Source organism: Acomys minous (assembly GCF_964271855.1).
Source record: "Acomys minous genome assembly, chromosome: 11".
NCBI classification, from domain to species: Eukaryota; Metazoa; Chordata; class Mammalia; order Rodentia; family Muridae; genus Acomys; species Acomys minous.
The window spans coordinates 15,960,147-15,976,184 of record NC_140492.1 but is presented as its reverse complement, the minus strand read 5'-3'; the positions used below and the strand labels follow the sequence as shown (position 1 = coordinate 15,976,184).

The following is a 16,038-nucleotide window of genomic DNA, read 5'->3' as shown; positions in this document are numbered from 1 at the left end:
ATTTATTGGAGAAATAACAATGTTTGCAATAACTTGTGCTGGAAAACTCAGCATACACATGCAGAGCAATCATGCAAAAGTTGCTATGTGTCTTTTGAAAATCAATTCTAGATTTGAAATATCTACTGCAATCATGGACATCGTAACACTGCCTACCCATTGTTGGTTTGCATGATGCTAACCCTGTCAACAATAAACCATGAATACAAGGGGAGTTTAAGGAACCTCACCTCTCACTGCTAGAGACTTCGCTGATGATCAGTTCTGAGTGAGGGAATCATTTTCTTCTGTATTATATTCACTGCTGAGCATATCAGGTTCCAATAGATCAAGTCACCCTTTATTTGCTCCATGAATGATCCTCATTAAAATGAATGGGACTCAAAGTAAAACAAATAGTCATGAATATGAGAAGGCTGTCTATAAGGAAGAAGAGTAAGCCAGGAGACAGAAGAGGGTGGTGAATACAGTAGTCAGGATGCATTATATAACTGTGTGAAGCTGTAAAGAACACATTTAATAATTAGTTCTAAATGACTAAAGAGTTAAATGTAAAAGCTGAAGCTGCTACTGGAAACAGAGAATGCTTTGTTCCTGATTTATTTAGATGAGATCCTAAATGAAAAGTAAGACAGTAAGCAAATGAGATCACAAGTAATTAAAAGCCTTCCACACAACGAAATAAACAGCACAGTGAAGAAGGGCAGCCACCAATTTGGAGAAAATCTGTGAAGATTACACATCAACGGAAAAATATAAAATGCATAAGGAACAAACAGATTTAACAGAAAATACTAAAGTGATCTCATTTGAAATATGTAGTGGGGCTTGCACACCATCTCTTTAAAAGCTATGTGCTCACAGTAACTTAGGAAAGTATAAATCAAAACCTGAAAAAGTCATCGTGTCAACTCTGTAGGAGTAAATATCAGATTTTCAGGTTGAAATTAGAGACAGAAGGAATAGGGGATATCATGGGAAACAGCAATGTTACACACACACACACACAAACTCACACATACGCACACACACAAACACACACTCACATACATACACACCTGCACACACACACATACACCTTCATACCGGAGGACCAATGTGATGTAACAACTTCACTACTGCATGTGTACTAATCGAAGGGGAAATAGTAGGGAGAAATGACTTCTCCCAAGTTTTCTCCCAGTACATGGCAAGAAAATCTCCAGGACCAGGAGATGAAGGCAACCGATCTGGCAATGAACTTAGTGAAGTCTGGCATAATGGATAGATCTCTTTCATGTCAGAAAATACTTATAGAGCCTATATTAGGTTTAATAAATCAGGCACAATCTTGTATGTGAATGGGGAAGTATTTTAAGTCCAGTAGCTTATTGTTTATAGGAACTAATAATAGACTAATATCATCACAATTAGTGTAGGAATGGCTGGAGGAAGCTTGAACAATGTGGGTCTTGTCCTGTAAACTGAGATGTCTCACATACTGCACAATATTTGTAGAAAACTGTGATTTGTGAAAAAGTTAATTAAAGATGACAGAATCACTGACTTTCGTTAAATAATATTCTAAACTCTCATTCTAAATTCCATATCAGAGACTTCTAGAAATACTAGCTGAACTGCAGTTTTAATTCTAACCAATTAAATCTTGTCAAGATTACGTTTAATTCTAAATATTGTTTTTTTACTTTTATAATTCACTTCTTTATTCAAACTGATAAGTTTTTGAAAATTTCCAGGTTTTATATATGTTCATGAGCATTAATATCATCTAAAAGTTATATTAGATTTTTTATGAATTATTTTAAAATATATTATTAGTTTTTTCTGAATGCATGTCTTGCACTACATGTGACCACTGCCTGTGGAGTGTATGATATTTCTTGGAACTGAAATGGTAAAAGGTTGTGAGATATTTTGTGGTGCTGGGAATTTTTCCATGTTCTCAGGGGGGAAAAAAGCCATTGCCCTTATCCACTGAGCCACCTGTCAGTCTCGTATTATGAAAGCTTTATGTAATAAAGGGCAAATATTAATATTTGCACTGATTAAACAGTGATACTATAATGCCTTTTTATATATTATTGTTTTGCAGATGCCCCTAAGTTTGTTTCAAATCACACAATGTATTATTCTTGGGAAGGAAATCCAATCAATATAAGTTGTGATGTGAAAGCAAATCCACCTGCAACAATCCACTGGAGAAGAGAAAAACTTGTCTTACCAGCTAAAAATACCACTCACTTAAAAACTTATAGTGTAGGAAGAAAGATGATTCTAGAGGTAAGCCTTTTTGTATACATCAAAAAGCATATTGTAGGAGTTATTGCTTATTAGATATTAGAAGTAATTAATTTACATAACACATTGAAGTATTTATATAAATTACTTATCTAGTTAAACAAATTAAATTTATGTTTTCATAATATTCTATTATGAATGATGTGTTCATATATCTAATAATACTTCTCTTGAATTTACGTTTTGTAAGTGAAATAATTATATTGTTAAAAATGGGGAGTCGAAAACTACTTTAGTTTTTAAAAGTCAAATACATAACTTCTAAGCTGATGACTCCACTCATTATATGTTAATAACTACTATTCTTTGACCTGCGTATAAAAGCTCCTAGTTGGTTAATAATATACAATTTTAGAATAGGTTCCTATTCTAGTACTTTGATAGGATATCTATTATTATGAATATATACTCAAAAAACTTAAATTTTCACTTGATATTTGGTAATCTAACTTGAATTATTTCTCTTTATATTTTGTAAAGTTTTATTAATCTTCCACTTATTACTTTTCTTTTTAATTTTTTTATTATTAATTTATTCTTGTTACATCTCAATGGTTATCCCATCCCTTGTAACCTCCCATTTTTCCCTCCCTCCCATTTTCCCCTTACTCCCTCCCCTATGACTGTGACTGAGGGGGATTACCTCCCCCTGTATATGCTCATAGGGTATCAAGTCTCTTCTTGGAAGCCTGCTATCCTTCCTCTGAGTGCCACTGGGTCTCCCCCTCCAGGGGACATGGTCAAATATGAGGCACCAGAGTATGTGAGAAAGTCATACCCCATTCTAATTCTACAATTAAATTTAAAAAAGAAAATCTCAACAACGTAACGTAAGAAAGATTTATTTTGGTTCAGCTTCTTGGACGGTTAAGTAAGTTGTGGTTTGGGCAGGATGATGTAGTGAAATCCTTTTATGCTATATGAGAAGCAGAAGGCAAGAGAGCGATGGCACTGGATGGCTTTATCCTTTTTTTCAGTTGTATTCCATGGTCTCCACCAAAAAGATGGTGCTGCCCACATTAGGGGTGGGTCTTTCCAGTCCTCTCAGGAGCATACCCAGAGGTACACCCAAGAGTTATTCTAAATCCAGAGATGTTGTCAGTCAAAATTAAACATCACACTCAATTTACTGTTGTATAATAGGCCCACATTGTTTTCTAATTACATGGCCTTAGAGTTGGCTGGGTTAACTCCTCTTCACTTGCTTGTTTCCTTATATTTTATTGCTTTCTTTTACTTTGATTTATTTTTTCCAATTCTTTCAATCTGTGGTATGTTTAATGATTCCTGTTTTTTTTTTTATTTCTGTATTTGTTAAACATAGCATAAGATATGACTTACTTATGATACACTTCTTGAATGTTTTGTTCCTGGAGTGGGAGGGTCTACGAACTCAGCCTTTTAGTTACTGTTCTCAGTTCAGGATCCATCCAGTTTTTTCATTCATTGACTGAGCCCTTTGAAAATAGTTCCAAAGGATACGTCTTTTTAAAAAGTAGTAATCTTAAAAACAAACACACAGAAAACAGTGCTGTAGTCTCAATATTTAATGTGGCTCCTACCATGTTTCTATGCTGTACTGATTCTATAAATACTATCTTCCTAATTGAAAGCACTAATATCTTCTTCATATGACTGTTGGATAAGAAGTCATTTTAATTTAGTTTTTTTTTTGTAGTAGAAATAAACTAGCCTGGTTTTTTAAAAGCCCTATGCTAAGATAATGAGTTGCTGAATTATGTCAGAGCACGAACAAAAAAGTTAAATTTGAGAGTTTAAGCTGTTAAGCTTATGAACTTTACTTAGATAGACAGCTGACTAAAAAATTGACTGACACAGCTTCATACTCTACTTGTTCAGAATAATTATCTTCAATAGACCTCAAAATTGTTCTTAGTTAACAGTCTCCCATCACCACAAAATCATGTCTTCTGTCTTGGAGAATAGAGTTGAAGTACTGGGCAATTCTTGTTGTTAGCATATTTTCTCTTTAAGTAGTTATTGGAATTGAACATTATGTTTACCATCATCAAGCATTTTTGAAGCACAGACACTTAAAAATGAGTGCACATTGGAACTACAAAGTTGGTCTCACCTTTCACCAGTTGAATCCTTGAAGGTTACCTTAGTGCTTTTAATATGTGAAACTGAGGTCAGGTCTTTTTCACTTAAACAGAAAGAAAATGGAATCAAATAGTTATTACAGTTTTTATACTCTTTTTTTTTTAAATAGAATTTTCACAAGGCACTGTTTTCTTGCAAAATATCTTTCATGAAAATAAAACCATCCAGTTATGGAGGTAAATATTGAAAAGCATAACTAGTCATAGTGGCTTATTTGTTTTCTTAGTACTTCAGAGTCAGAATCAGGAGGATCACCAAGAGTTCAAGACCTGCCTGAGATACTAGTAACTTCCATGTCAGCATAGAAGACAGAGTGAGACCATGCCAAAAAGCATGTAGAACATATTTTTAGTAGAAATGTTCTGTATAATTTACAATAGCCTTGAGTTTGTGTCAATTACAAGATGTATTTCTTCCAACCTCCTCCTATGCTTTAGTTATCAGAAAATGAAGCATTTTCTATGTATCAAATGAATATACTGATCCGATAAATGAATTGATATATAAAGTATGAATCACTTCAACTTTGAATGTGTAGTTTTGAGAATTTTCTCTTTAAACTGCTATTATCACACTACTGAGCAGGTGGCATTTAGGCTGTATATACGTATGTGCTTGTAAAAATAATTACTGAAAAAAGAGTCCATAATTTGAAAAGGAGCAAGGGGGCCTTCAGGGTACGTTTAGAGAAGGAAAAGGCAGTGGAAATTGATGTAATGAATTTAAATATCAAAAAATAAAAGGGCAACATTTTACATTATTTACTAATGCTTGCTGGATAAAGAGTAGAATTCTATGAGGAATATTATGTAAAGTAACTGAAGAAATATACTAGTAGCCATGCTTCAACGTTTTAAAATGTACTTGGTCAGCCTTTTAAAATGTTCTTGATGCTTTAGCGTTTTAATTTTTATTATTATGATTATTTTAGATTGCCCCTACATCGGACAATGACTTTGGACGATATAACTGCACTGCTACTAACCGTATAGGTACAAGATTTCAGGAGTACATTCTTGAATTAGCAGGTGAGTATAGGGTGGTAATATTTGACATTAATAAAATAAATTTTTACTAAAATAGAGTTTTAAGTTAACAAAATTTATCAACTGATTCTTTTTTAATTTTTATTTTTTTATTAATTTATTCTTGTTACATCTCAATGGTTATCCCATCCCTTGTATCCTCCCCTTCTTCCCTCCCTCCCATTTTCCCCTTATTCCCATCCCCTATGACTGTTCCTGAGGGGGATTACCTCCCCCTGTATATGCTCATAGGGTATCAAGTCTCTTCTCGGTTATAGTTTCATAAATCAAAATACAAAGCATTACTTGAAGAGTTGAAGCATAGAACAACACTATTTAACTTAGTGAATAATGAACACTTATATTGGATTCAATATATGAATCTCATTTTAAAATTTAAAGTCTTCCAATGTATATGAGAGACTTTTTATAAAGGAAATTACATCCATTTAAAATAAAATTATATTTAAAACAATGTAAAAACTCTTTAAAATATTCATACATCAAAACATACATAAATAAGCCAATGTTACATAAAATCTATTAAAATTTACCCAAAAGCTATGAGTGGTTTCTACAGAACGTATATGAAAATAAATACTTCTGTCAAAAAGTAATATAATAGATATAATCTTAAATTATTTTTATTTTGTCACCATAAGAAATACTTTAGAATTGACAAACCTATCAGATACCTCACTAACCAACGTCAACACCACTAGTAATGAGAAAATTATACCGGAGTTGTATGTGAGGCAAACAATAGAGCACAGAGAAGCCTCTGAAATATCTCTCCCTACTTGAGGAGAATCTGTGAGGAAGCATAACACTTAGGAACATGTCTCCAGTGTAGTAAGTGGATGCCAAATTTCTTATAAAGTCAAAATCCTGCAAAGACTGAGAAGAAAAGAATGTTTCCATATGCTTTGTTCATTAATGTCTCATAAAAAAATAACACTTTTAAATGCAAAGAAACATTGACATAAACCAAGGCAAATTAATGAATAGACATAATATTTATATGATAAAATAATTATCATCTTTTGCAATATTATTGACAAAAATCAACATAAATGCTATTTTGCATATTGTATAATCACTCATTGATAATGTTTTCTAAATTGAAGGCATACATTTTATTCAGAAACATGAGTATTTATTTTAAAAAACCTATATTTCTTAAAAATATCAAAACTTTGTCCTATTCAGTATGATGATAAAACATTAGTAGCATTACGATTCTATGTTATCATGGAGATAAAACACATAGGTACCAGCCACAATTACTTATGAATTGGACAGGATATGTTTTATATTCTATTTTTCTATTTTCTCTGCTGTAGAAGAACAGCTTGATACAGGGTATTATGACAGGTATTTCAGCTTAATTGAATAATGTGTAGCTATGATCATAATTTTTATATAACTCAGTGAAAGTCATAGCATATTATTTTCATTGCTTCTCCAGATGGAATGGATATTCAGGGACTATAAAACTATATACCTTTAAACACATTGGCATGCACATAAATAGAATTTATATTTCTGTCTACATATGGTTTAACAATAAGCATGAAAACGTGTAAATTAGTTTAATTGGCTTCCCAGAGTAGGTATCACAAGCAAACATTATTTCTATTTGAGTTGCCATTTTCTACCTGTGAACATAATGGGTCAAATCTGTTTAAAATAAAATGTATTTATCTTTTACTTTTCTGCTTGTAATGGAAAAACAAATAATTTATGTCATAATATGTTGCTTTTATCCTATATATGCAATGTCATGATAATAAAAATTATACTTCTTTAAATATTGACAGTCTTTCCTTTCGGGTCTTGGAGAATTTGAGAGAGCTGTATTTAAAAACTATCATCAAGTAACATTATGTAGTCGCTAAACAATGGATACTTTAAAATGAGGCTGAAGTTTTCTTTGCCATATGCCACAAAAGACTGGTCTACCTGAATGGAGTGATGTTAAACAATGCAAGTTTGTGCTTTCAAAGAATCAGGCACAAAACAAGTGTTCAACGGTAGAAGATACCTGTTTTAATGGCTACCATGACCCAAACGTGTCTTTTTTTTTTTTTTCCTTTGGGTGTTAGTGTAGCAATGTATTTTTAGCTATACACAAAGGTGTAAGCAGGAATAAATGTATGACAAATAGAAAAGGACCTTGAATATTTTAGACAGTTTTCTTTCTTTCTTTTAATATTTTATTAATTCATTCATATTATATCTCAATGGTTATCCCATCTCTGTATCAAAGGAATGGGAGGACAATTTTCATAGATAAAAATTTTTTTTAACCCTTTTCCCTTTTTAGTATCTTATTGGACATCTTTTCCATCTTGCTATTAACTGAAATCTCTGAAACTGGCACTACACAATTGATTTTTTAACCTTAGTTCATGGCCTGTACTTACCACTCTTAAAGTTCAAGTTGTCATGTTTGACTCATCGCTTTAACCTACAGAGACCCTGTCAAATTCAATGTTTCAGTTCTCTTTCCAAGATTGATTTAATTCACAAATATCATAAAGCTGCCACCTATATTTTAATCTATGTCATAGATAAAGCTCTAGAAGTCACTTTGGAGAACAGAGACCTGATTAGAGGTTAAGCTGTGTCTATTGAGCAGAGTTTTGTAGATAGAGAAAAATAGTCAGTTCAGTGGTCTACTTGATCAATGCCACTGTACCATAGAGCCGGGTAAAGTTAGTTGATTTGAGAAATTCCATTTGTCCACTGATGATTAACCTGTTTCTCTCCATGGAATAGCTTGCCAGCTGTACACATTACTATTTATTTAGAGAATTCATGAAGCAAACACATATCATTAACTAGTCATAAAGCCTTTTGAAGTTCTTATGATAATACTGTAAGAAAAACACAACTTATGCTGAAAGTGATGTTCTTAGGAATCTGTTTGACCAATTTCTAACCTCTAGTTAACCACTCACTCAACAAACATATGGAAAGATTGCCCTAGGTACAATATAATACACTTTTGGTTCTCAGGGATAAAAAAAAATTGAATAAGAAAGGCACCCAGTCATTACCTTAAGTTAGACATATGAGTTACAAAAGAACATTAAATAAAAGACTTGGCAATATAAAATTGATTTCTGATTGGAGTTCCTGGGAAAAGCTTCAAATAGATGTCAGCTTTTGAACTAGGACTGAATAAGAAAGAAGAAATAGGGCCAGTAAAAAGGGAACAACTAAGCGGGTCAAGGTGACATTGACAACAAAAGCTCTGTGCTATGAAAGAGCAGAACTACTTTGAAATGAGGCCTTTAGGGAAAGACTGCAGAAGTATGTCCTATGCCCTGCTCAGCGCTTGGCAATGTGATTAAGGAAGTAATGAAGGATCACGTCACAGATTTACTTTAAACATGTTTATAGTCTGTCTATGGTACTTAGAAGAAGACTGAAGATTGGAGATACTAATTTATAATGGTGAGTGACCAATTTATTTTGAAACAACTACAAGAGACTAAAGTAAGTTCAACACATGGTATGGCCAACTGCTCTCTTGAAGGTTCTCTAGTCATCTTTATTAAATGCAGCATGTGGATACAGAGACAGATGATAGATGGAGCATAGGTGGATAGATGGATTATAGATAGATGATAGACATACAGATGATGAATAAATAGATAATAGATACAGGCAGATAACTACCTGCAGTTCCTCCCCAATGTATGAAAGATTTGTTGTGTGATACTTCATTGACTCATGTGTCACAATTAGAGATGCCAATTAAAAAGGATATATGTATATATATGACTTATGAGACTATCAAGATTTGTCTATCTAAAAAATAAATAATTCCCACTGATATCTTGATAGGGAATGAGCAGTTTAATGAAAAACATTAGAGATCAGGAATAGACACAATGATCTATTTAATTTTAGTTATTGGACTTAAAATATATGAACAAATAAAATTATAAATGATTATGTACTTTGTATAAAGTTCTAAGACATCATGAAGATATATAATCAAATTCTATTAATATATTGATGTAATAATCATTTTGAATTTTGAAATCGCTGGGAACCAGGAGAATATTGAAATGGAAGGCAGTTTACATGGACTGGGCTATTTGTGACTTACACTGAAGTTCACAACTTTTCTTAATCTCCTTTTAATTTTTATACAATTGTAGTTTATGTGTATGGCTTTGCCTGCATTTATTTCTGTGTGAAAGTATCAGATCCCTGGAACTGGAGTGAAAGAGAGTTGTGACCTGCCATGTCGATACTGGAAATAGAAACCGTGTCTGCTGGTGTAGCAGCCGGTGCTCTTATCTGCAGAGCCATCTCCCCAGCTCTACTTAAAAAAAAATAGTTTTCATACATGATCTGTGGGCATGCTTTCTCATTTCTTTCCAGATCTTCCCTACTTACCAAAGTTTATACTCTTTTCTCACTTTCTTTAAAAAAGAAAAACCAAGAAACACATATGCCTATACATAAAAAACAAACAAACACATAATGGAAACCAAAAACATACTAGCAAAAGACCAATAAGACTAAAAAAAAAAATGGAAAAATAGACATAATGACTACAAAATTCTCATCGAGTTTATTTTGTGTTAAAAAACTACCGCTGATCATGGGGTCAACCCTAAAATATGGTTAACATACCTTGTAAAACTCTTTTGGAGAAACTGATATTTTTTTTGCCTTTGCCAGTGTATATCAATTTCTTTAGTTAGGGATGAGATCACATATCTACTTCTACCTCTCCATGCCAGCAACTCATCTTTCTTTTATCTTTGATTCATGATGCAACTGTCTCTGTGGGTTCATGTATACAGCAATACTGTTGTGTCTGGAAGACACTTTTTCTCTAATATTATCCATCACTTCTTGCTCTTACAATATTTCCACCTTTATAAATCCTTGAGCCATGAGGGTAAGGGTTTGATATATATTCTTCTCTTTTAAAACATACCTTAGAGTTGAAACTATCTTGTGAGGGAACCCGCATTACAAACATGTCCCTTCATAATTCTTCACATGGAATAAAGTGCAAATCTGGTCCTTGGAACTCCTTTGTAACATTCCTAACCACGTGCATCAAAGCACTCCCCTTCTTTCAAAAGAACCTATCTGTTAATATTTTCTGTATGACAGTTCAGTAATAGCATTAAATATTGAGAAGCACCCTTGTTCATATCAGATCATTAGTCAAAGAAAAAAAATCTGTGTGTGTCTTACCGGAAATACAAGAGACTAAAAAACAACAAGAAGAAATCCATCAGCACAGTTTTTAAATTGATGTAGTTGTTACCTATTATTGTCACTGTATGCCTTTATGTTCCAATTATTTTGTCACAGCTTACTTACCATTTAGGACTTTAAGCAGACAAGGGAATTTCAATTGTTATTGATTGTAAATACGGTACACCGATTACCAACCTTTACTGAAAACAATTAGAGAAAACACAGCAGCCATCATCTAGCTTCCAGATAATAAAGCAGCTCCGCTGAGATCAGGACTTCAAGTCTGCGACTAGTAAGTAGAGAGGAGGAAATGCTGCTCCCCAGTGCCACTCTACTGACTTTGCAGCCATGCCTCAGTCTGAGGGTACACCGCGGATAGAGAATCTCAGCGCCTCTGTCATGGCCGCCGACACTGTATTCCATGTGAGCCTCCTAAAATACACGAGAATGGTATGCAATACTTCTGGCAACTAAAGTTGTGTACACCCACTTTGCATCTGCAATGCTAAAATAACTTGAAGTTTTCATTCTACGTGGTGAACAAAATAGGAAACTGTGCTAAACCCTGAATTATAGGATCTACGGCTATATTAAAGAAAGAGTTTAAAAACGTCAGTTTCCTCTGATGTCACAATGCTACTCTATGGGTTGTTAGAATCTGAAGATGGAAAGACTGGCTCATAGCCTTTGTCCTCGGCTCCCAGAGTTCTCAGATATACAGTCCTCAGAACTTAATGCAGTAGCGAAGTTTAGGAATAACAGACTCAAACATCATGTCAGGAAACAAAATAGTATGCTGCCTCGGGATCATGTGAAGCCGTGTTGCTGGAGCCATTATAGTTTTGCATTACAAATTGATGTCAGATAATACAAGCTGTCCAGCTCTGGTGTACCCCAGCTTAAGAAAGGTTACACAGACCATCTATGAAAAAGCACAAAGGCCACATGCAATTGGATGGTAGGAGACAGTGGAAAGCTTTTTTTTCCATAGTAGAATTATACAGGAATGACTATTTTTATTTAACCAATGTTTTCTAACATAGTATTAGAAGTTCTAACTGAAAGAATCAATCCTGTGATCGAATGATAACTCACTTCCACATTGTGTCTGTTTGCATAATTATATGTAAAACCCTAAATATCACCACACAAGCTGATAGAACAGAAGATTAAAATTGTTGGAGCAAATAAAATATTTTACAAATTATATTTATGATAATACTTGAATTTATGATTTTTGAAAGTTAATGCACTCTTTTGTATATATTTCTTGTGTCTTTCCATAAAATACAAGTACATGCATACAGACATGCAGTGCTCAGGGAGACAGAAAGAGAGAGAGAGAGAGAGAGAGAGAGAGAGAGAGAGAGAGAGAGAGAGAGAGAGAGAGAGAGAGGTTTCTTTGCAGTCACTTCAATAAAATATGAAAAATGCAGAAGCAAAGTATTTCCTCAATAAACAAATGTTTGGTGATATGTCTGCAGTCATAATAGCAATTGATTCCTCTACTTTTTCTTTGAGATTGAATACCCGTTTATGTCATTGTGCAAGCTTCCTAATTTAAACACGTCAGGTAGTAGTATTTTGTTATTTATTAACTAACTCAAAAATATTTATGATAATTTCACTGCATTTCTAATTCAGAAGCAAACTAACTGTTAGCAATAGCCATTCTCATTGTCCAGGCTGTTTCCTTTGTAGATGTGCCTTCTAGTCCCCATGGAGTGAAGGTTATAGAGCTCTCACAGACCACAGCCAAGATCTCCTTCAACAAGCCCGACTCCCATGGAGGTGTGCCTATTCATCACTATCAAGTAGACGTCAAAGAAGTGGCGTCAGAAACCTGGAAAATAGTACGCTCCCATGGAGTTCAAAGTGAGTAATTTATTTAAAGATATACTGAGTGAAAACATTGATGTTTTACATATCTGTCTGAGTAACTCCTTTGTTTTCTTCATTGTTTCTCGTTTTCTTTTTCTTTGCGGTGGGGTTGGAAATCACAGGCATTTTTGTATTTTAATTGAGAATACCTTAAATACAGTGTTGAAACTTTTCTGTTTTTTTTTTCTGAAGTGACCTTTTTTTGGGTATCAAACCCTCAATTGTCTATATGCCAGGCCAGCTACCTTTCATGATATTATGTTCACAGTTATTTAAGCCATCAACTTTCTTAAGAATAGAATAGCTAAATTTATTCTCTAAAATAATTTTCTAGGAGAAAATTTACTTTATTCTCTTCATGAAAACACAGTTGTTGACATGCTGTATATGAAAGGGAAATACTCTGAAATATGCCTTTATTTTTATTTATTCACATTTTTCATAAATAGGTATGAATGAGATATTATAACACAGTGAAATAACTTGATATTTATAAAACCATCTACACAAATCTGTAAGCTTATCAAGCTTGTTTCTACCTTGTGGTTTAAAAGTGAGCATTAAAAAAAAATGTAAGTTTCTATTTCAAGTTGTGCCATTAAAGTTATTTCTCATTACTGCACAAGTCATGGTCAGAAGTAATAGGTAATTACATGTGAATCTGCAGGTTAAAATATGAACATGAAATAAAAGTAGGGAAGATTGGGAATGTCAGTGCTGTCTAATTTTCTCTGTCAACTCTCTGACTCTACATTAAGATTTTTGAAGTGTTCAAGTGTAATGGCTGAAGTATTCTGAGAAGACAGGAGGGAACAGATCACAGTGCAGAAAGAAGATGAAATTGTTCTTCTGTCCTCTGTCAGAATATTTTCAATATCTGTAATAATAACAAACAACATATTTTACTGTAAAAATACAAAAAAGTTCAATGAATCAGCCATTGATTATTTACACCACGCTTTATATATTATTACAAATAGAGAAGTTAATATTGATTCCTTGTTTTTTGCACTTCAAAGTATTTATTTTTTAAAATATTTTTAATTTTTTTGCATATACATTTATTTTATTACACATATTAATAATAAGCTATATATATATAGCAAGAACAAACATGAAACAATCAGAAATTATATTAATGTTACAGTTATAGTGTTTTGGCTATTTGTATTTGGAAACTTTGAAGAAAACATATTTCCTATCTTGGTGAGCCTAAAATTCTGAATGTAAATCATTATCTATCCTATCTCTTCTCTATCAACTTAAAACACCTATCTAGACCTAAAAACATCTTAACCCCTAAACTACTAAGCTTAACTGTAAAACTAACCAATCAGGTCTTCAACCCCATCAGATACTTAAGAAGAAATAAAATTAATTTCCTGAATAAACAGGAAATGCAGTTTAGTAGCTTCCAAAGTGAAAAAAAAATGATAGAGACAGTTTTCTGCTTGAACAGTCACCCAAAACTCTCTATAACATAGGAGCAAAACTGGGCCAGAGGGCTGACGATAGTATAGATTATTTAATTTTTGGTTCAATATTAGCTTAATCAGGAAAATCAGGAACCTCAAAGTATTTCCCCATTGGTGCCTGCTACAAATTCTATATTTGTGTTTCCACCTCTAATTGGAGAGATATTCAAGGTTTGACTGAAGCACAGCTCACACCCATTTCAGTGTTGATTTCTTTTTACTGTCTTCGTTTAAAGTTGATTGATAACACTTTTTAATCACTTGGAAAATGAGGAGAGCACTTATTTCATAAACCACAAAAATCTTCACCAAAATATTTTTTATTTATATATTTATTTTAATATCTATTATCCAGGTGTCTTTACAAGGACGGAGCTAGAGCATCTGGGTATCCTCTGAAAGCAGACCATTAACAGATTATGAAAAATGCCCCGAGGATGGTTTAAAAATAGGTTGGCTTTGGCCAAGTGTGTAGTGAGGTTTCTTACAGAGTGTCTAAAAGGATGATAACCTGCACAGGGCTTTACCTCCTAGTCCCCCGCTCACTCAAATCCACCTTGCTGTGGGAAGACCATGATTAGTCGTGCATCTTTGTGAGCCTGTGGCAGCCTATAGACAGCACTGTTTTCTCCTCACTTAGGCATCCTCAGGCCTCTGTGCTGAAGTCTCCCTCCATGTCGACCATTGTATCATCTTTAGTGTATGTTTACTCTAAGTAAAATGCTTTAAATATGGACTAATTCTGTTCATTTTAAAATAGTGTTGGAATTTAAGTGTGTTTTAATGAGTGGCTGGATCTGTGATAAGCAAATTACCCTAGCATTTAGCTTCATTCTTACTCATCGAATCCATCTTCCTATAATAATTATAGAAAAACTAAATGAGATTACCAGGTTTAGGCATGAATATAACAATATATACGTGTGGACCACGGACTTCATCATCAGCTCTTAATTTTAATTTTCCTTGAGCTATCAAACTTTATTGTAAAATATTGTGGTCTATGAAATAGTTTAATAAAAATACAAATGCATTGCAGTTTTCTTTGAAAGTTCCAGGTATTTCCATTTATCCTCAGTGTCAGTTTACTCAATTATTTATGAGTATTTAGCTTATACACTGTTTCTTTTTATTTTTTGTAAATCAAATATAATGCATACTATTCATATCTATGTCTAATTTATGACTTCAATGTTAATAAATAAAACAGCCCTTGCTAGATATTACTGTTTTGTTGGTGTGAAACATAATTATATTTCCCTGCTATAAGCTTCCTGTCTTAAATAAGTCACTAATTACCAGCTGAGTCAGCATACGATCATAGTTTTAGCCTACAATGGATTTATAACCATGGCCTTCTTCCCAGTACTTATCTGGAAAAAGATCATACCAGCATTGAAGTAAGCATCAGTTGATTTTCAAAATACATTCAATTTCAAACAAATTGTGTATAAATATTGTATCATTTTAAAACAAAGAATTTTGTGTTGCAAATGTTTCTAGATATTTGGGTTGTGGTTTCCACATGGAGCTTGGCTTGTTCCTTGGTTTCCACCTTGTCTGGCTCATGTTTGGGTGGTCATGTTTATTGCTTCTCTATTCACAATAGATTGTACATGAAAAAACCCACATGCGTGACAACCAATGAATATAAAATGGAAACATGACTCATGCACACTATAAAACACTGTTGACTGTAATGAAAATTGAAATCATGAAATGTGTAGGTAAGTAGGTGGAACTAGACAAGGAATGTTTTAAATAAACAAGTGAAATTTGAAAATAATGGACTTCTGGAAACTTCTAGTTTCACTTCACATTTTTTAAAATAACTTTCGCTGTTGTGGAACTCCAACTTTAGCAGTTTCCTGAGCAGATATGCATAGGAAGCAAGTAGCTATGTGTAATATTAATGGGTAACATTTTGAATTATTTTCTTCACATTTACTTGATATGATAAGTGCAGATAACATCCCAGTATAAAGTAATTTTCCAGT

At 33.3% G+C, this 16,038-nt stretch overlaps 1 protein-coding gene across 2 annotated transcripts in view; it reads left to right on the top strand.

The window, feature by feature from the left end:
* NCAM2 (neural cell adhesion molecule 2) overlaps positions 1 to 16,038 on the top strand; it is a 416,076-nt gene that overhangs the window by 323,203 nt on the left and 76,835 nt on the right. For both annotated transcript variants that reach the window (XM_084801510.1, XM_084801511.1), the window contains exons 10-12: positions 2,093 to 2,280; positions 5,354 to 5,450; positions 12,387 to 12,560. In XM_084801510.1, coding sequence (XP_084657636.1) covers positions 2,093 to 2,280; positions 5,354 to 5,450; positions 12,387 to 12,560 — 459 coding nt within the window. The remainder of the gene's footprint in view (positions 1 to 2,092; positions 2,281 to 5,353; positions 5,451 to 12,386; positions 12,561 to 16,038) is intronic.